Below are 21,796 nucleotides of genomic sequence, written 5' to 3' on the forward strand. Positions count from 1 at the left end.
ATTGACCCACATAATGTGTAGTTTTCCTTCATGTCTGAGAGTCCTTAACCCTGATGCTGGAAAAACTGATGAAGTCAAAGTCAGTGCAGAATTTCATGGCCAAAGTCACCCATGAAAATAAGATAATTTTAATTCCAGGAAATCCAAACCGAAAAATTTTCCAAGCCCATTTGGAAGTATTTAACAGCTGGGGATAAGGAGTGAGCGTTTTGAAAGAAGTATTCCTCTAAACACAGTGGAATACAGCCCGAGTGCTTTGGGCTTCCCTGGTGGTTCGGTGGTAAACAATCTGCCTGGCAATGCGGGAGACACAGATTCCATCCCTGGTCCTGGAAGACCCCACCGGCCTCAGAGGAGCCTGTGCACTGCAAGTACTGAGCCTGTGCTCTAGACCTGGGAGCCGCAGCTACTAAAGCCTGCATGCCCTAGGGGCCGTGCTCTGCAACAAGAGAAACACCGCAATGAGAACACACGCTGCTACTAGAAAGAGGGGCCCCCAGCTGCCTCAGCCAGAGAAAAGACCAAGTGCCAGCAAAAAGCCAGCACAGCCAACAGTAAATAATAAGTACATGGAACTTAAAAAAAACTGTGCTTTAACCTGACTGAAGATTTTTGTCTCTGTCTTTATCCCCTCTATTCATTACATTAAGAAATTAGATAGTATACCTAAAATAATAGAACCTGGATATTTCATCCCTTTTGTATTTATCTCTTTTTATCACAAAAGATATAATTATTGGTAGAAAGTGCATAATTGTTTCAGAATTAATTGAGTATTTTCATCTACTTTCTCCCCACAATTTAGAAGCCATGATAAACTTCACTAATTAGATTATTTGTAAATTAATAAATTATAAAGAGATTGTGTTTTTCCCTAAATTCTTATAAACAATTTGGATAAAGCAAATGGAATATAACTGGCGTGGATGGTGAAATGTAAATACTGAGACAAAAAGATCAGATAAAAACATATAATTCTGTCGTTATAATTTTGTTGCTCAGTCATGTCTGGCTCCTTTTGCAACCCCGTGGACTGTAGCCCACCAGGCTCCTCTGCCTATGGGAATTCCCAGGCAAGAATACTGGAGTAGGCTGCCATTTCCTTCTCCAGGAGGTATTATAATAGAATATCCATAAAACTGTATTTTTAGAAACTGTATAAAAAGGCACTGGCATTTTCTTTTCTTTTTGCAATGAAATTAGAGCGATGATTGGTTATTAGGCTTTATATCCATGTCATTTCAGTAATGAGAATCTTCCTTGATCATTCTAGAAAGATAGTATTCATAGCAAAGCAAGTACCTTGTTTTCCTTGGAAGTCATATGCTTTATTGAAGAACTTATCTACAGAGCCTTTGAATTATGAAACTTGGTGGCATTACTGGGAAAGGCATTGTAAGCTTTGGTTCTATCAACAGAGTGATAGAAAAGAAGATATGAGCTAGGAAACCAAAGCCTCCTTTGTTTTTCACCGCGTGTTAACTTTCCTTGTGTGTCTCGTAGGGTTAATGCTTCACTAGCAATCATTTTTCTGTGTTTGTTGTCAGCTGATGGACCACCTGAAAGCTGGAGTTGAAGATGTGTGTGGGCAGTGGAGCCACTACCAAGTGAGAGACAAGTAAGAGACAGCTTTCAGCCCCGAGGAGGGGTAGACGTGACGTGGGGAACCGCGGAAGCTTCCCCTGGAAGCTGAGCATGAAATTCGAGAGAACCCCGAGGAAGGGGGCCAGGAAGACAAAGGGCCCAGGAGTCATGGCATATAGGAAGCAGGAAGAAGTCCTGGGAAGTGGACTCCCAGGGGGTGGAGGCGGTGAACTTGGATCTGAGTGCTTTAGAGAGAATTAGTACAACCTGCTTCCCAGGTGGCTCAGCGCTAAAGAATCCACCTGCCAATGCAGGAGATGTGGGTTCGATCCCTGGCTCAGGAAGATCCCCCTGGAGAAGGAAGTGTCAACCCACTCCAGTATCCTTGCCTGGAATATCCCATGGACAGAGGAGCCTGGCGGGCTACAGTCCATGGAGTACAAAGAGTTGGACAAGACTGAGTGACTGAGCATGCATGGGGAGTTGGACAAGACTGAGTGACTGAGCACGCATGGGGAGTTGGACAAGACTGAGTGACTGAGCACGCATGGGCATGTTGTAACAGAGGCAAATGCATAAACTATATAATAATGTGGGAGTGCGTTTGGAAAATAAGTGAGGCAGAGAATGCAGAGAAGAATGCAAGCCTGCCAAGCGTCAGCAATAGCAGTGTATTTCCAAGCAGTGTATCTCCCTTGCAAAGGCAAGGGAGAGCATGTCCCGGTTTGGATATGGTCAGAAAGATGAGACAAGGTGAAAGATAGGAAAGACAAGGATGCACTTTTACAGTGCAGAGTCCAGCATCTCTGTACAGCCATTGATACTATAAAGTTCAATTTGATCTTTAAGACTCATATCAAAAGGCTATTTATTAAGTAGGAGCATAGCCATACTTGGACTTCGGAAAGCAAACTACACAGTGATGTGGAAGCTGGATTAGAAAGAGAAAAATTAAATGGGGAGACACATCGCATTGACAGATATACACTACCATGTGTGAAACAGCCAGCGGGAAGCTGCTGTGCAGAACAGAGAGCTTGGCTGGTGCTCTGTGATGACCTAGAGGGTGGGATGCGGGGGTGGGAGGGAGGCTCGAGAGGGAGGCGATATATTTTACTATATGAATGGTGAGTATATTAACCCGATATTTTAAAGCAATTATACTCCAATAAAAAGAAAGAGGGGAATTATCTGTCACACCAGTTATCTCTCACATGATCTCCTTAACTGTCCTGTGTTCTTATGCTCATTTTAAAGATGAGCAAACCAACTCTGAGAAGTCAATTAACCTGCCGTACAGTGGAACCTGGATGTGCATTTAGGTCTGTTGTTTTCAATGAGCCACAAAGTTTCCAGACTAGTGAAGGTCAAGAATTAGAAGAAGGGATATTGAAATACTTCTAGGGGAGACATGCTTGCTATGACATCAGAAAAGGAAGATGAAGCAAGGGAAAAATGAGAATGACCATCTGATCTTCAGATAGTGAGCAGAGGGAGGTAACAATGTCATGGTTAAGTTTATAGACTGTAGAAGAATGTTCAGAGTTAATAGCAGATTCTGCTTAAGTGTCCCATACTCACTTAACCCCTTTTGGAACTGACTTTCAAGTTCAGGAGGAAATCGTGACTGTGATAGAGATTGTGAATTGTCAGTATTTGGTACCCAAAGATGTGGATGTGGCTGAGATGACTGGGATCCTGGGAAGAGGGGAAGCTCCCTGAGGACAGGAGTTGGAGAAGCTTTCCTTTTTTTCCTTTCTCCTTTCCTCTGAGGCAGGAAAGGAAGAGGAAGAACAGAGGAGCCTGGGAAGAAGTCATGAGAAAGGCTAGAAGGGAAGTAGGACATGCTGGGTTTGTAGGAAGTGGCCACCAAGTCGTCCATCAGGAGGAGCCAGTGGCTAACAGCACAAGGGCAATGGCGACCACTGGTCTTGACCAGGACAAGGTCAAAGTGAGCCCAGGTTGAGAAACTCAGACAAGTTCTGATAGTTGAGTGACCAATGGCGATAGACTGAGGAATAAACAGAAACCACTGCTTCTCATGAAGAAGGCTGAGGGATGACCCTGTTGGAGCCAGAGTGAGCCTGGTATGAACCAAACACAGATCACAGAGCCCATGAGTCAGAGCCTGCTCAATCCAGAGGAGCTTTGGCTGATTAAGAGTCCATTCACCCCACAGATCAGGAGACCAGGTGACATTCCAGCAACCCAGGAAATAAAGCAGCAGATACATTACTCTTTGAATGGAAGATGGCTGGAGGTATTGAAAATTCCTCCTCCAAACAAATGGCTGACACTGAAGGCCCCACATTCTCTGAGTGGCTGAGTCTAATGGGTCAGCCCGAGCTTTGAGACAATGGTCAGCGGCCATCAGCGTCTGGCTTATTCAGATGCTCCATCATTCAGGGTATATGTGGGCTCTCCCACCAGCTTCCACCTAATTGGCAGGATTCAAAATGATCTGCAGCATAATGAATGAAACTACTGTAACTACCAGGCTATTTAAACGTATGGGTTCTGGCTGAATAGGCCAGCATCGCTGTAAGTGCAGCTGCCACTGTTACAGTTACCAGGATGGGCCAACTAAAGCCCCGATCAACCCCTCCTTTCTTCTCCCACAACTGGAACTGAACTGGTCTCTCCTGCTTCCCATCTAATGCCTACTTTTTGCCCTGATTATAGCTTGTCCCTTCCTTTAGTTAGGTTGATTTTCAATGTATTCAGGCCATCTGGCCGTTCTTTCTTTATTTAAAAAAAAGTGTATGAATTCTATGATTAAAAAAAAAAAAAGTGTTCAGAGTCTATGAATTCCAGGCACTGTCCTGGTGTTTTTGAGAATAATACAGTTAAGTGGGAGTTTGTTTCAAGAAAAGTGTATATACTTACATAACATGACAGACACTGAAGATTTCCAAAATATTGGTTTTCATTTTCAGGTTTAAGAAATTTGATCATAAATACTTACGGAAAATCCTCATCCGAAACAATCTGCCAAAATCAAGCCTTGTTTCCTTGTACAAGAAGCTGGAAATGAAACAAGCAGTTGAGATGGTGGAGTCGGGGGTTCTAAGTTCTACAGCCTTTTCCACCCCCCATCGGTAAGTGACATTGCCCTTGATCTGGACTTTCAGTGTCAGAGTTACAGAGAGCAGTAGCTCATTGTTCTATTTAAAGGTGATCCTAGGAGTGAAGAGGCAGAGATACAACAAAGCAAAAATGAGATGAATAACATCTACATCTTGGCTCCTTGTAGCTTGGTCCATGCTCCATCGATTTCACCTAAAGTACTTTCTAGCAAAAAAAGGAGAGTTTTTTGACATCTTTCTTTGGGAGGGAGGGGCGAGTTAGTTTATAGAATATTTTTAGCACATTTTAGAAGTCTTTCTCTTCCTGGTCAGACATGTCTACCCTTTAAGCCCTGCTGATGTGCCTCTGCTAGTCTTACATTGTCTTCTCCCATGAGTCGTCTCTTCCTGTCTTCTATGAAAGACCAGGTCTGCATCCTAGGATGCTAACTGGGATTGGGGGATGAGGGGGTAGGAGCAAGAGCTGTGGTGATTGGTGGGATATTTAAAGAGAAGGCTGTGTTTGTAATTGTGTCTCAGGCAAAGATCTGTGGGAAGTTGGGAGATGGCTTGAGTCTATGTGAGACCAGCTGTGAGCAGGAGCATGGAGGGGCCAGGGGACCTTAGGGAGTTGGTAAAGAGGCAGTGTAGGGAGAGGTAAGTCTGGTACATACTGCATCATTATAAGAGGATCCCCTTTGAAACCTGGTGCTTCAGCCAGAGCACCTGGAAGGCGGTAGTCCCAAGAGCTGGTAGAAATTTTAGGCCTCTGATGGAGGCTTCCCAGGTGCTGCGGTGGTAAAGAATCTGCCTGCTGATGCAGGAGATATGGGTTCAATCCCTAGGTCAGGAAGATACCCTGGAGAATGGAATGGTGACTCACTCCAGTATTCTTGCCTGGAAAATCCCTTGGACAAAGGAGCCTGGTAGGCTACAGTCCAGGAGGTGGAAAAAAGTGGGGCATGACTGAGCACGTTGACATTGATCTGAATTTATAAGAACCCCTTCAGTGTCATAAGAATTATCCCACCCCCTACCAAGGATGCCCAGTTTTCCTCCAAGAAACAGTGCACAAATTGGGGAAAGTAGTCACGATGTATATTTAGCATAAGTGACTCCAGCCTCTCCACCCTGGCATCTTTAGAAGATCAGGAGTATCCACCTTCTCCTAACCTCCTCATGTTTGAAAAGCAAACAGACAAGAGATAAGAATCAACTTGTCCTCAGTGCCTGAGTGTTATTTCTCACCCTTACTTGCTAATGAATCAGAAAAACCATCACCTTTCTTAAGTGGGAAAAATCCCAGTCTGGGGAAAAGATCTAAAGGAGCATCCCTGAGGGCGTCTCGGTATAAACAGAAAGCTTTCTGCCTTATTTCTTGGTGAGACTGCTTTTGTGGTTGGTTGGTTTGTTGGTGGGTTTTACATAGCTTTAAGGAAACTTCCGATCCTAAAATGAGAAGATGATGACAAATATTAATTGGCAGTGACGTGATGAGCCATATGAGAGCCTGAGACAGGAAGAAAAGTGGGAGATATTGATCTTGCCTTTGTTTAAAATGTTGCTATTTCATTCATCACTGATAATTTTGCATTTACTTTTATTTTCTACAGCATTGCACTCAAATCCTACATCACTTAATTCCTGAACTTTTGGGCATCCCCTTACCCGAGGTTTCCCTGGCAGCTCAGACAGTAAAGCATCTGCCTGCAATGCAGGAGACCTGAGTTTGATCCCTGGATCGGGAGGATCCCTTGGAGAAGGGAATGGCTGGCTACCCACTCCAGTATTCTTGCCTGGAGAATCCCCATGGGCAGAGGAGTCTGGTGGGCTGTAGTCCAAGGGGTGTCAAAGAGTTGGACACAGCTAAGCGACTAACACTTTCACTTTTTTTCACTTTTAATGCTCAACAGGAGAGGTGCAGGCAGTTTAGATCACGAGGAACATCCTCAAACATCTACTCACTAGTGATGTGAGGACTTGTCTGGGATAGGGGTGCTTATCTCAAATGAGACCAATCTGTTGTGTGCTAAAACATATTTTGGATCTCTGTATTATTTTGTATTGCTCATAAGCAGGTGACCTCAAGGCAAATTTTAATCCAGTTTCATTTGGAGGCTGTGTTTGGATTGAGTCAGTTATTTTTCTGACATTCAAGATTAGTAAGAGAGCCTTATAGCTTAGAGATACCCCCTCCTGTAGCCCAAACTAGTTAGTTAACCAAGGTGGGAGAGGTTTTTTAAAATCGATATTTACTACAAGTCTAGTATTTAAATTGCCTTCATTTGATCTCATCAGAAATCTGTAGGACATCAAGCAAAGAGGAATTCCTCTCCTAAGATCAAAGCAGCTAATTTCTTAAAAAACAAACCTTCATACAATAATAGGAAAAAGAAGTGTGTACTCAGCTCGCTTTTTGTGATTCTCTATGAGAGCATAACAACAAGACGCACACATATTTTTTTTCTTTAGAAGTTGAAGCAATTGTTCTCCAAGAGGTTAAGATTTCTAAACTCGGTGACCTTCAGGAGAACACTACCCCCAGAAGTTGTGTATGGCACGCTGTAGACGATGCTGATTCTAGGGAATTCCGTTACTTTTACATGCATTATTTTATTTGAGTCTCAAAACAACTCTATTGCATAGATAAGTATGTATTTGGATTATTATTCTAAATATGAGGCACCTTGCTTTACCCATGAGCAGTAAGCTCTTCAGAAACATCAGTGGGTGGAGGCTCAAGCTGATTAAAAAAATATGTGGTTGCTATTAAAGCGCTAGTGGTAAAGAATCTGCTTACGAGTGCAGGAGACATAAGAGATTCCGGTTCGATCCCTGGGTCAGGAAGATCCCCTGGAGGAGGGCATGGCAACCCACTGTAGTATTCTTGCCTGGAGAATCCCATGGACAGAGGAGCCTGGCAGGCTCAGACACTGCTGAAACAACTCAGCACACAAAGAGATATTAAAATATTTATAATAAACACATAGGCATAAACACTACAGCTATATGACTTCCAAATATTGTCTTTAAAAACTCCCAAATACTTATAAGGTCATTTATTAAAAAAAAAAAAGCACATATTGGTTGATTGTAATTTAAGAACTTTTCAATTGATCACATATTGCCAGGTGTAGGTTTATAGTCGTACATGCTGACACCAAAGGCTCTAGAATGAAGATTCTCACACTGTGTTCACTTCTGTGATGGAATATCGTCTTGTGGGGAGCCGGGGCCACGATGAGTCCTCACTCATCCTCAGTGATGGCCACTTTGGTGACCTTTCTGAAAAGACACGAGGCAGCCACACACAGAGAAGAGCTGTTGGTACCACTGTTTAGTCAGTGGGCACGTCCTTTGGTCAACATACATTTTCCTGGATTTCATGTATAAAGCTACTAAAGGAGCATGGATTCTTCCAGATAAATCCAGATATGTTTGATCTTTTGGGACTTCAGATTATGGCATGAATATAACATCTACTAGATTTCATACCTACATTGCTGTGTTTAGAATTGAGACCTCTTTTTAAAAATAAATTTATGTATTTATTGTTATTTTTGACCACTCTGGGTCTTCCTTGCTGTGCGTGGGCTTGTCTCTAGCTGTGGAGATCAGGGACCACTCTCCAGTGGTGATGCTTCTCATCGCACCAGCTTCTCTTGCTGTGGAGCCCCGGCTCGAGTGCATGCAGGCTTCAGTACTTGTGATGCACAGACTTAGTTGCTGCATGGCATGTGAGATCTTCCAGGCCTAGGGATCAAACCCATGTCCCCTGCATTAGCAGGCAGATTCTTAACCACTGAACCACCAGGGAAGTCCTGAAAATTCTTTTTACATTATTAGAGCCTCTGATTTTTTTTAAAAAGATTAAGAGAAATCTGAACCTTTCATTCAAACACATTTACATCCCAGTTTTCCCAGTTTGATCTGAATGGCCATGAAATTACCAGTGACCTTTTCTTTAAGGTGATCAAGACTTCCTTTCTGTCTTCTTCCACTGCCAAGCATCTTCTAGTTTATAATTTTACTTTTCTGACCTAGAGATTACTAACTTTCAGTTTTTCTGTGGTTTTTATCTTTTCTGTGGTCATGATATGATCATTTCAGGGGTGATTTTGCTAATGAAGTAGCAGGTAGGAAAATGTATGCATCACCGTCCTTGGGTCAGTAATTCTTCCTTATAATTTTCTAGCTACAGCTTCTCAGTGTGGATTAATAAGAGGCAGTTCCTCTGGGATCCCTGCATTATATACCCAACCAGCAACCTAAATGGGCTTTAACTCAATCTGATCCTTCCCAAAATGGTTAATTATAAACTGGGGAGAATGCCAAATTAGATCTCCTATCTCAGGTTTAACTTTATCATTTCCTTTACCCATGGTTTTTCCCTCTTTGGTCAGTTTATTATGAACACAGGAAGTGGAACTCTTTGATTAGCTGTAGTTTCTGTTTAGCAATAGATTCCTTCCACCATAATAAAGGAATGTGTGCAGATGCGGATTGTGGGAACACGTGGGTGTATCTACATCAGAGTGAATTTTGTTTGAAGGACATTTAGGTTGAAATAGCCTGATAATATTGTTTAAATCACTGAGGGTGGTAACGGAACACCAATACTGTTGATATTTTCAGCTCTGAGATATAGAAACTGATTTCACTGATTTAATAGAAAGGTATTAGTCCGTTGGCAGATTGCATTGCTAAGTAAATGCTGGCGTCCTGTGGTTTTTCAGGATTCAAATGGTTGAAATCCTTTTACCGGTTGTACATTATTTACAAAATGTCTTTGCTATTTATTGGCAATGACGCTACTGTTTGAGGGGGGAAAGGACTTAAAAAGTGGCCTGTATTGAAAGCATTAACTACTCATCTTTATGATCAATTATCCTAAGACCTTTAGAAGCATGTAATAAAGAATCAACCTGCCCATGCGAGGGATGCAGGTTTGATCACTGAGTTGGGAAGATCCCCTGGAGAAGGAAATGACAACCCACTCCAATATTCTTGCCTGGGAAATCCCATGGACAGAGGAGCCTGGCGGGCTGCAGTCCATGAGGCCTCAGAGAGTTGGACACAACTGAGCATGGACGCATACGTGGAGAATAGTAAATCAGCACACGTGTGCATTTCAAAAAACTGCAGCTAGAAAAGAAAAAAAAATCACAACTCCTTAAGGATTTATACCAAGACGTCAAGGGAGGTGACAGTATTAAAAGATAGATTTAATTTTCCTTAGTTCTCTCCTTTTTTGTTCATATGTTCTACAGTGAGCATATATGATTCATACAGTAAGTTATTAGGAATTACAACCTCTAGACTCAAGTGATTGAAATTGAATATGTATGTCACATGAGAATTCTGCACATAGCGATGTCATGACTGAGAACCTCCGAGGACAATTGTGCATTGTTGGCTAACCTGGCCCTGACTTAGCTTTTGAGCCCTTTTAGGAGGGGGTGGGGGGTGGAGGTGCTCATGGTCAAGGAGGCCAGAAGTCAACTGCTTCTAGAATCTCAGAGGGTCCAGTGTCTCCAAGCTGGGCTGGTTTTCCTGGTGGAGGTGGAGATAGTTTAACTCTCTTTGTAAAATATGATTTTAGTTTCTTCCCATTACTCTTTAACCCGAGATAAAATCCCTAAAGAGAGAATTCCAAGATAAATGTACTCAAAATTTTAATACTGGATAGGTTGTTGTTCTTTAGTTGTTAAGTCATGTCCAACTCTGCAACCTGGGGCCTGTCAGGCTCCTTTGTTCACGGAATTACCCAGGTAAGAATACTGGAGTGGGTTGCCATTCCCTTCTCTAGGGGATCTTCCCTACCCAGGGTTCGAACCTGTGTCTTCTGCATTGGCAGGCAGAGTCTTTACCACTGAGCTACCTGGGAAGCATAAATTAGTGCTGTTCCAGATGTGGTGACTACACGGTGTTATCTGTGAGCCTTCAAGGAATAAGCTAATTTGTGTTGACTCGAACAGTGAATTATTTGATTTGCATTTTGTGGTATCCTTTCTAAGAATGTATTTTCTAATCATTGATTTTTATTTTTTTATAAACATATCTGTTCATAATAGATATGGAGGAAAAAATAACTGGTTTGTCACCAGTTTTTAAAAATGCATTAGGCAATGGAGGGACAACTACAAAATTCGCAGACTTGATTAAACTTCTGAAATGTTTAGGGAGAGACAAAGAGGAGGAAACACTAATTATTCATAATATTCTGTTTCTATGCTGCATGGTGGATGTGTGCATGCTTTATTATTATATTATTCTTTACACCTTACATATAGTAGAAATTTTTATGGGCAAAAATATTTTGTAAGATTTTAAAATAGGAAATTTATATTGTTAATGTAAATAAGTGGTTTGATATGCTGGTAGTAATTTTTCCTAATGTACATTGAAATAAAAACAAGCCTATTAAAATTTTAAAAATTATATGTGTATATATATATGAGTTAGAATAATTCTCACATAAAAGTTATAGACAAAGAAACTATATGTTCAAAATGCAAGTCAAGGCACATGTGCCAATATTTTCTACAAATTTCCTAAAACAATAAGAAAGCTTATGGAAAAACAGGGGTTCTGGGTATTGGAACTCCTAAAAGTAAATTGATGGTTTTGTACTTGTCTTGCCAAGATGAAAGAATAATGGTTGGCTTCCCTCCAATGATGTTTCCAGGGCCCAGAGGACACAAGAAACCAAAAGACTTTCCCCTGAAGACGTGGAGTCCATGAGGGACATCCTGACACGCAACATGTATCAAGTTCGACAAAGGGTGTGTATATAAGACTTGTCCCTTATTGGAACCGGTCCTCCAGATATCAGTTCTTGTTCGGGTTACCCTCTCCCAAGCAGCCTTCCTGCTGAGCAATTTCTCTCTGCTTTGTTTGGAAAACAGAAAGTTAATTGTTATGTTTCTGCAGCAAAATTGGCCCCCCGTGGTAGAAAGAGAAATGCAGATCCAGTTGCTGGCCGTAGGGGTCAGGCTGCCCCAACCCTGCAGACCTGGCTTTCCAGGATCAGCAGGGCTCCCTCCCCCTTCAGAGACAGACCAATGATGGAGCTTGTCCACCAGGGAAGAAATATGGCCCCAGGATGCCAGTGGTGATGGAGCTGTCTCAGCATAATTGGTTGTAATAGAGCTTAGAAAACTGGGATGGTTTAGATTAAAATATCAAAACCACAGTGCTGAAAGCCTGAGGAAAAAAAAGAGACATATCAGGGACTTCCCCAGCAGTCCAATGGTTAAGACACCAAGTTTCTAAGGCATGGGTTCTATCTCTGGTCTGGGAACTAAGATCTCACATGCCACTTGGCCAATATACATTTATTTATCTATCTATCTATCTATTTCCACCCCCCCCTCCACACACACACAAAAGAGACCTATCAAGCGTACTATTTATCAGTTTTGGAAAAGGTATAGAGGCTATTCAGGTGAGTTCTTCTGAAATTTTGATTTAATCAAATGGCATGTATACCAATGTCCTCTAATTAGGAGCTCTTAAGGTTGAGGATTCAGTGGAACATCCCAATTGTTGAGTAGGGTTATAAGTGAGTTTACTGCTAGGGCCTTGGTTTTTGCGACTATGTCATGGGATCCCCCAAAATCATTTAGTCACAGTTTCTCATTTTCAAGTAGAAGATGCTGAGGTTAGAAGAGTTGTTTTGTTTTTTTCTGTCTTCATCATGTCTGACTCTTTGTGACCCCACGGACTCTAGCCTACCAGGCTCCTCTGTCCATGGGATTTTCCAGGCAAGAATACTGGAGTGGGTTGCCATTTTCCTCTCCAGGGGGTCTTCCCAACCCAGGGCTCAAACCCAAGTCTTCTGCATTGGCTGGTGGGTTCTTTACCACTGAGCCACCCTGGAAGCCCTTGGAGAGTTATCTAACTTGTTCAAGGTCACAAAACAAATTTGAGTTAAGAACCCAGGTCTTCGAACTGCCTAGCCATGGCTCTTTCCATGACTTCAGAATTACATGATCTGGGGTAGGTGAATGTGTTCTGGCTGCTCTTTTGAGAAGGTCAGTGATCAAGGGGAATGTGTCAGCAAAAGGCCCTGCACCTGCTGGAGGAACGCGGGTCAGCAGCAGATAGCACGCGTCAAGTAAACCCAGCAGCTTTCAAATCTTTCCAAGTGAAACCATTTCCACAAGACTATCACTTTCTGCCTTAGATAAGTAGGTAAGAATTTCCTGGTTGAAAGAACACCAGCCTGCTTAGGGAGGGTCACAGCCCCAAGGGTGCCTGGTACTGAGACTTTCTCCGTGGAGGTGGAGAGTGAGGTTAGAGAAAGTCCTCAGTTGGTAAAGAATCTGCCTGCAATGCAGGAGACCCCAGTTTGATTCCTAGGTCAGGAAGATCTGCTGGAGAAGTGAAAGGCTACCCACTCTAGTGTTCTTGGGCTTCTCTTGTGGCTCAGCTGGTAAAGAATCTGCCTGCAATGGAGGAGACCTGGGTTTGATCCCTGGGTTGGGAAGATACCATGGAGAAGGGAAAGGCTACCCATTCCAGTATTCTGGCCTAGAGAATTCCACAGACTGTGTAGTCTATGGGGCCACAAAGAGCCAGGCACAACTGAGTGACTTTCACTCACTTACTCAGAAATAAGAGAGATACTGGAACTCCAACCCACCGTAAAATGAGGCTAACTGTCCATCGTCTCTTTTCTTATCAGGTTCCTAGATAGTCATCTTCTTCTTTTATCAGGGCCTATTCAGTCGCCCTCCAGGTTTCTCCCTTCTAAGCTTTGTAGGCTCTCCCTTCCTTGCTGAGATGAGCAGATAGGTGATAGTGAGTCCTGTGGGGAGAACATACATGGTAAGTCCAGGGGCTCTACCAGAGACGACTTTTGCTTCCACTTATGTTTCATGAGAGAACGAGACTCACCTGTCCTGCCCTTTCTGTCTTTCCTTTCTCATCCCATCTTTTTTTTTCTTTAATTTCATAATATATTTTATTTAACCCACTTTATGAGCTAATGGTAAAAGAACCTGCCTGCCAATCCAGGAGACATAAGAGACATGGGTTCTATCCCTGAGTTGGAAAGACGCCCTGGAGGAAGGCATGGCAACCCACTCTAGTATTTTTGCCTGGAGAGTCACATGAGCAGAGGAACCCTGAAGGCTACAGTCCATGGGGTCACAGAGAGTCAGACATGACTAAAGTGACTTAGCACGCATGCATGGACACACATCAAAAATATTTCAACATGTCATAAATATAAAAATTACCAATAAGATATTTTATATTCTTTTTAAAAAATTAATGTCTTCAGAATCAGTATGTAGCTAATACAGTACATTGCAGTTGGAATTAGCCACATTTTTCCCCTTAAAGTCTCCTTTATTTTTTTCTTATTTTTAAAAAATTTTTGTTTTTTATTTGTGTCATTGATTAATGATGTGTTAGTTTTAGGTGTACAGCACGGTGATTCAGTTACACATCTATATGTGTCCATTCTTTTTCAGATTCTTTTCCCATTTAGCTTTTTACAGAATACTGAGCAGAGTTCCAAGAGCTATACAGGAGGTCCTGGTTGGTTATCATGCTGTCTTGACATAGGTCACGTGACTCCTCCCTCCACCACAGTTCTCTTGTTCTCTTGAAGGAAAATTCAAGGTTGCAGTTCAGGACAACTGTCTGTCTACCTCGTTGCTAGTGGAAGACCATTAGCAATACTGACCGTTCTACAGTGCTGAGGATGGTCACAAAGGTGGCATCTACAGTTGGGCATCTGTACCTCTGGGAGGACCACTCTGAGGGTCACAGGATGACAGCACAGCGGGGGCCACTGCCCCTGCGAGCCAGGGGCACGGGCTTCAACTGCAGCTCCGTCCTGGTGGGCTGGCCCGGATCTCAGACCTTTCCTCCAGAGCCGCAGATTGCATCTCTGTAATTGAGGCAGAGGCTCAGAGGGCATGGGTGTCACCTTCTCCTTCTACTAATCATTTTTTTAAAATATGTATTTGGGTGCACCAGATCTTAGTTGTGGCACACGGGATCTTCCATCTTCATCACTTCCGTCTTGCAGGATCTTTAGTTGCAGCCAGTGGACTCTTAGTTACCTCATGTGATATCTGGTTGCCTGACCAGGGATAGAACCTGGGTCCCCTGCATCGGCAACCTGGAGTCTTAGCTTCTGCACCACCAGGGAGTCCCTCTACTAGTTTTTGTGCATGACTTTCCCGTGGTCTCCAGAGCTGGAAGCCGTGCAGAGATGTCAGTACATGTTCGATGCCCCCTCTTTCTGCAGACCTTGTCCTACAACAAATACAACCTCCAACCCCAGACAAGCGAGAAGCAGGCGAAGGAGATTCTGATCCGCCGTCGGAACACCTTCAGGGAGAGCGTGAAGAAAGGGCACAGCCTGCCCTGGGGGAAGCCGGTAAGGGGCAGACACCAACTCACCCCGAGCTGGGCCAGTCCCCGACCAGGGCCTCCTTGGGTGACTCCCATCACTGTTTAAACAAACAACCACTCCCTTGGTGCCAGAGTAAGACAAAGCGAAGGGGGTACGGGACAGCAGACACCCCCTTCTCTCAGCCCAGGGCTTTTGGGGCCCAAGCTCCAACCCACTCTAATGTGAGGCTAACTGTCCATTGTCTGTTGTTAATCAGGTTCCTAGGGGGCCTTTGGGGCCCGAACTGTCCCCGGGGTTGTTGTTGTTCAGTCAGTCAGCTGTGTCCAACTTTTTGCAACCCAATGAACTGTAGCCCACCAAGCTCCTCTGTCCATGGATTTCCCGGGGAAGAATACTGGAGTGGGTTGCCATTTCCTTCTCCAGGGGATCTTCCTGATCTAGAGATCAAACCCAGGCCTCCTGCATTGACAGGTGGATTATTTACCACTGAGCCACCTGGAAGTCCATGGGGTATGGGGCAGCAAACCGCACCTGCTCAGGATGAGCCAGTGACTGGAACATACTCCCTGGACTGTGAGGCTAGACGAGCTCCCATGGTGGCCAGAGACTGGACTCCAGGGGCCCCTCCATGGATGGGGGACCCAAGGATCAGGAAGCTTGCTTCTCTACCAGGAAGACACAGGGAGGAATTTGTTCTTGCCAAGATTCTTGGACCTTATCTTCATGGCACCAGCTGTGCATCTTAACTGCTCCTTTTGAGGCCACATCTTGGGCTTCCTAGGTGGTTCATCAGTAAAGAATTTGCCTGCAATGCAAGAGACACAGGAGATGCGGGTTCGATCTCTGGATCAAGAAGACCCCCTGGAGAAGGGCATGGCAACCCACTTCAGTATTCTTGCCTGGAGAATGCCACGGACAGAGGAGCCTGGTGGGCTACAGTCCATGGAGTCGCAAAGAGCTGGACACAACTGAGCACACACCAGGCAATCTTAAAAGGAGACGCTGGATGGACGTTGAATTTGGAGTAGCTCCTAATCTCTACCCTGATCCCAGTGGGGCCACGGGAGGAACTTGGAGAGATTTATCATGGTCTGTTTCATCAGGAGAGGGAAGGGAAAAATACTGAAGGTGGAAGCATTGTTTTCCTTAAACTAAAGTAACTGAAAGGCAGTGATGCAAACAGGATGCTCCATTAAGACTCTGTATCCTCCTTGTTTGCCATGTGATGCCCTCAGTTACAGGGGCTGACTCTTCTTTTTATTTCTCCTTGTTGCCTGCAGGCTGGTACCAAGAACATCCGCTACCTCTCCTTCCCCTATAGCAAGCCTCTGCCAGCAGGCAGAGACATGAAGGTGGCTGAATTCACAGGTAACTTGCATCCACGGCTGCTTCTCTTTATTTTCAGGCTTGTAGGTCAAAAGGCAAAACCAAGAATATTACATCAGTATACGCATGACAAGCAAGAGAGAACACAATTGTTGTTATCGTTCAGTTGCTGAGTCATGACTCTTTGCGACCCCATGGACTGCAGCACTCCAGGCTTCCCTGTCTTCACTATCTCCAGGAGTTTGCTCAAACTCATGTCCATTGAATCAGTGCTGCTATCTAACCATCTCATCCTCTGTCTTCCCCTTCTCCTCCTGTCCGCAATCTTTCCCAGCATCAGGGTCTTTTCCAATGAGTTGGCTCTTTGCATCAGGTGGCCAAAGTATTGAAGCTTCAGCTTCAGCGTTAGTCTTTCCAATGAATACTCAGAGTTGATTTCCTTTAGGTTTGACTGGCTTATCTCCTTTCAGTCTAAGGGACTTTCAAGAATTTTCTCCAGTACCACAGTTCAAAAGCATCAATTCTCCAGCACTCAGACTTCTTTACGGTCCAACTCTCATATCCATACATGACTACAGGAACAACCATAGCTTTTATTAATTGAATTAATAACTTTAGTGATAAACTGAAATTTGTGTAATTTTTACTTATTGAGAAATATTCTTAAAATTTTTTTCAGCCATTTAGAAATGTAATGATCAGTCTTAGCTCAAGAGCTGTACCAAAAGATACAGCAGGGTGATATACCTGGGGGTCATCAATTGCCAACCCTTGACTTATAGAAACATAAAATGGGCAGTTTTTTAAAGTTATAGGATTCATCTGTGGTTTATAAATTAGAAGAATTCTCCAAAGTTGGCTATATTTTACTAAAATACTTTCACCAAATTTACTTATTGGATATTTCCCATTTAATATCTAATGCATGCTCAGTCGTGTCCAACTCTTTGTGACCCTATGGGGCACCAGGCTCCTCTGTCCGTGGGATTCTCCAGGGAAGAATACTGGAGTGGGTTGCCATGACCTCCTCCAGGGGATCTTCCGAACCCAGGGATCAAACCAGTGTCTCATGCATCTCTTGCATTGAAGGTGGATTCTTTACCACTGAGCCACCAAGGAAGCCCTTAATATCTAATACTTAAATAGAATTTTAGAATTATTGAAATTGCCTATTGTGCTCATAAAAGCTGTTATTTTCAAATGTATATAAATTGATTTTCTATTAGCATAAAGTGACATATGATATGCCACGTTCTCTGTTCTAATATTACAAAATTTTTAAGACTAAAAATCACATTGGAAATGTAAATAAACTAAACACATAGGATTTGAGAATTAAATATTTGAAGAATGAATATAATTATTCCTTACAATGAAACTTTTTCTGATATAAAAGCATGTTTGATATAAAATAAAAATCAACCAGTAGAGAAAAGCATAAAAAAAGAAGGTTGAAAGCACTTGAAAACCCCAGCACCCAGAGATATTCACTGTAGAGTATTTTGGTAAGCATCCTTCTATAATTCTACCTACATCATTCTGGTCCTTATCCTACCACAACCTGCTTTAAAAAAAAAAATCACACATAGCACTACATGATACATTGTCACAGGATAGTCATTGTTTGGGAATTTTTGTGGATTGTCCAGTTCACTCAGCCTTATGTTGTGGAAACATTTTGCTGTCAATAGATAGGAACCTAGTAATCATATTAATGACTTAATGATAGTCAATTATATGAGAGCCCCATGGGGTTCCCAGATGGCACCCTGCTAAGGAATCTACCTGCCAATGCAAAAGATGCAAGTTGGATCCTTGGATTAGAAAGATCCCCTGGAGGGGGAAATGGCAACCCGCTCCAGTATTCTTGCCTGGGAAATCCGATGGACAGAGGAGCCTGGTGGGCTATTATCATAGGGTCACAAATACTCAGACAGAACTAAGCAACTGAGCACGCCCAAAGAGAGTTTTAGACTCTTAATTCTGTATCATTGATCTAGTCATCTATTCCCAGGTCACACTCTTGTAAGTAGCATTATTTTATGATAAAAAGAGCTATCACACAAAAGCAAACAAACAAAACAAAATAACACCAGCTATAGGGTGTATAGTCGTTTAATTTTTAAAACTCTTCCGGGTACAAACAGCTGGTGCTGTTAGGTTGCTTGAATGATAGACAGCCTGACAGTCTCCAGTCATTTCTTGAGATGAATGTCAGTATCACAAGCTATGATAGCAGCTTCAACTACTAATGTACAAATCTTAAATAGTCATAAATAAAATAACAGCAGAATATTAAAGGCTTACTATACCTTCAAAAAAAGGACTTATCCCAGAGGTGGGGTTTGTTTAACATTTGGAAATGCATTTGCATTATTCACCAGGTAAATAGGTCTAACGGCTGTTTCAATAGATGCCCTGAAAGACATCTCACATATGCTCTCAATAAAAATGACAAAGTCGTAGGAAAATATATATAGGACTTACATGAAGAAAACATAAAACTCTACTTTTCCATGCTTCATTACCTCTTTGTAAAGAGGAGAATGTTGGTACCCCTCACAGAGAAAAGTGTTGCCCTGAGTGAAGCCATTTAGCACAGATAAAACTCTTAGAACAATGCCTGCAACCAAGTAAGTGTGCAAGAAATATCCATGCTTGTGCTCAGTTGTGTCCAACTCTTTGTGACCTAATGAACTGTAACCTGCCAGGCTTCTCTGTCTGTGGGATTCTCCAGGCAAGAATACTGGAGTGGGTTGCTGTTTCCTATTCCAGGGGATCTTCCTGATCCAGGGATTGAGCCTGAGTCTCCTGCATCTCCATATTAGCAGTTAGATTCTTTACAACTGAGCCACCTGGGAAGCAAGAAATATTAGCCATTATGACTGTTACCACTGAGGGACCTCATAGAAGTCTTGACTTGGGTAGATAGGGGTGTTCTTCAAAGGAAGATGATGCTTTAAAATGTCAGTTCAATGTGAATTAATCTAGACACTAAATGAAATCTTAGTCCCAGTGAATTTTTTTTCCCTCAAATGTGCTCAATTGGTTCTAAATTTCATGGGTTCTTTTTTGTTGTTAGTTGCTCAGTTGTGTCCAACTCTTGGTGACCCTATGAACTGTAGCCCACTAGGCTTCTCTGTCTACGGGGTTTCCCAGGCAAAAACACTGGAGTGGGTTGCCATGCCTTCCTTCAGGGGATCTTTCCACCCCAGGGATTGAACCAGGTCTCCTGCATCGACAGGCAGGTTCTTTACTGTCTGAGCCACCAGAGAAGTGCCTCTAAATTTTGTTAGGTGAGCAAAAGGAGTGGGTAACCCAGAAATTTGAGAAGGAAAAGTAGTGAAGTGGGACTGAATTTTATCAGAGAATTGTAATCAAATGTCAGATAATTGATATTTGAGATAATTCTCCATCTGTATCTGGGCACAGTTGTTTGCACTCACTTTCTCCCCAAATCTTTATCTGTCTTTATCCCACAGAACAAGGCCAGCGAATGCCCATCAGGGCTCTAGGGGAGGGCGTGGAGGGAGGTGAGGCATTCAGCAGATAGTCCCCACAGCTCACGGGGCTGTGACATGGGGATCACTGTCCCTCCCTACTCAGTCCGTGTCCTCCTGGGTTAGGACACCCCTTCCCTAGATGTGTAGGAACTTCCTGCTGCATTGAGGCCTACATACATTCTTCCAAGGCTCTTTTGCCTTTGGGGCCCACTTGGTGGTATAAATAGAGAGGTCCTGCCTGGACACCCCTCCTAAAGCCCAGGAAGACTGGGACAGGAGGAGCAAGCTCTATGGATGGACCATGGTGATGGGTGCCCAGCCACGTGACTTCACCTGATGCCACAGGTGAGCGTAGGAGCTGAAACACCAGGAGGACTAGGCCACCCTTTTCGTTCCTGCATCTGGATATGATGTCCCCACTCTCGGATATTAAGTCCTGTTCTTTTTTCTTTCGTCATACTTTCCCAGATCACGACGGCAGTGACTCAGAACTCCCTCCCATCACGTTCAACACACACTCTCCAACGGGGACGATTCAGGAAAGACGATGGACACCTGAAGTCATCCCGATGAAGCGCTTACACGGAGCAGGGACGCCACTGCACTTCGGTTACCGGAGAAACGCTGGCCGAGAAGAGCACCTGGGCAGGGGCGGAAGGGCGATCTTGAGGCCCAAACCGCTCTTTCACGCAGTGGATGAGGAGTTCGAATCCGAGGAGGAGAGTGAGGAGGAGACCCCAGCATTTGGGTCCCTACTGTCATCGGAGCTCAGACCTGGCGGGAACTGCAACGTGTCCCACAGCCCTTTGCTCCAAAGAAAGTAGTATCGTGGTGTCATGTCCACGGGATTGTTTCTGGGTTTTTCCAGAGTCCACTGTCTGCTGATTATGTTGAAAGCAGGGTGTTCAGAGGTCTGGAGAGAGTTAGGGTTTTTGGAAGCTATTAGACAGCAAGACTCTGTATTCTATAAGACATGATTCTGTAAGACTCTATTACACATGATTCTGTAAGACTCTGTAAGGGAGATTTTTCAGAGGGCCAGGAGCACACTTGCCGGTTCTGCCATATTCTCAGCTGTGCTTCACAGTTGAATTGTCTGCAGAGGACAGACATCCAGCCCCGCAGGAAGTATTCACCAAGTGTGCCCTTAGTGTAATTACTGAGATATAAGCAGGACTGGGCAGTAATTCTCCTTGGCTCTGCTCATGTCTGTGTGTGCTCTTTCTCAGTCGTGTCTGACTCTTTGTGACCCTTTGGGCTATAGCCCACCAGGCTCCTCTGTCCATGGGATTCTCCAGGCAATAGTACTGGAGTGGGTTGTCATTTCCTTCTCCAGGGGATCTTCCTGACCCAGGGATTGAACTCACATCTCCTGCACTGGCAGATGGATCCTAAGCCACTGAGCTACCAGGAAGGCCCCTTGTACAGCATCGGTGGTCCATAACACATCTCAGAGCTAGAGGGACGTTAGAGAAGGTGATATCAGACATTCTTATTTTCCAGGGGACAAAAGTGAGGCCTTGAGAAGCTGGCTGGTGCCTCTTCAGGGTCTGCTTCCCTAGGAGGCCATGAGCTTCTCTCTAGGACAAACGTGGACACCAGGGGCTGACAAGAGCTATCTTACTATCCTGGATTTCTGTTTTGTAAATGATGTTAACTCAGGGTTCTGCAGCTGTGGTGGAGGTGACATGAGAGGAGCATTCTGTTTCTCTTCTTCCCAACCTGCGGTATAAGACTGCTTCTAGTATGTTTGTGCTGTAGCTCAGTCATGTCCTATTCTTTTGCAACCCCATGGACTATGGCCTGCCACGCTCCTCTGTCCATGGAATTTTCTAGGCAAGAATACTGGAGTGGGTTTCCATTTTCTCCTCTAGGGGATCTTCCTGACCCAGGGATCAAACTCGTGTCTCTTGTGTCTCCTGCATTGACAGGCAGATTCTTTA

General features: G+C 43.7%; 1 protein-coding gene across 1 annotated transcript in view; it reads left to right on the plus strand.

The window, feature by feature from the left end:
- The window catches only part of SLC9A4 (solute carrier family 9, subfamily A (NHE4, cation proton antiporter 4), member 4), a 55,131-nt gene extending 34,454 nt beyond the window's left edge, over window positions 1-20,677 (plus strand). Inside the window, exons 7-12 of the mRNA XM_010829865.1 lie at window positions 1,548-1,618; window positions 4,521-4,682; window positions 11,338-11,434; window positions 14,917-15,048; window positions 16,305-16,392; window positions 20,322-20,677. Coding sequence (XP_010828167.1) covers window positions 1,548-1,618; window positions 4,521-4,682; window positions 11,338-11,434; window positions 14,917-15,048; window positions 16,305-16,392; window positions 20,322-20,677 — 906 coding nt within the window. The remainder of the gene's footprint in view (window positions 1-1,547; window positions 1,619-4,520; window positions 4,683-11,337; window positions 11,435-14,916; window positions 15,049-16,304; window positions 16,393-20,321) is intronic.
- The last annotated feature ends 1,119 nt before the right edge of the window (window positions 20,678-21,796 follow it).

Source organism: Bison bison, unplaced genomic scaffold (assembly GCF_000754665.1).
Source record: "Bison bison bison isolate TAMUID 2011002044 unplaced genomic scaffold, Bison_UMD1.0 scf7180017864508, whole genome shotgun sequence".
Taxonomy (NCBI): domain Eukaryota; kingdom Metazoa; phylum Chordata; class Mammalia; order Artiodactyla; family Bovidae; genus Bison; species Bison bison.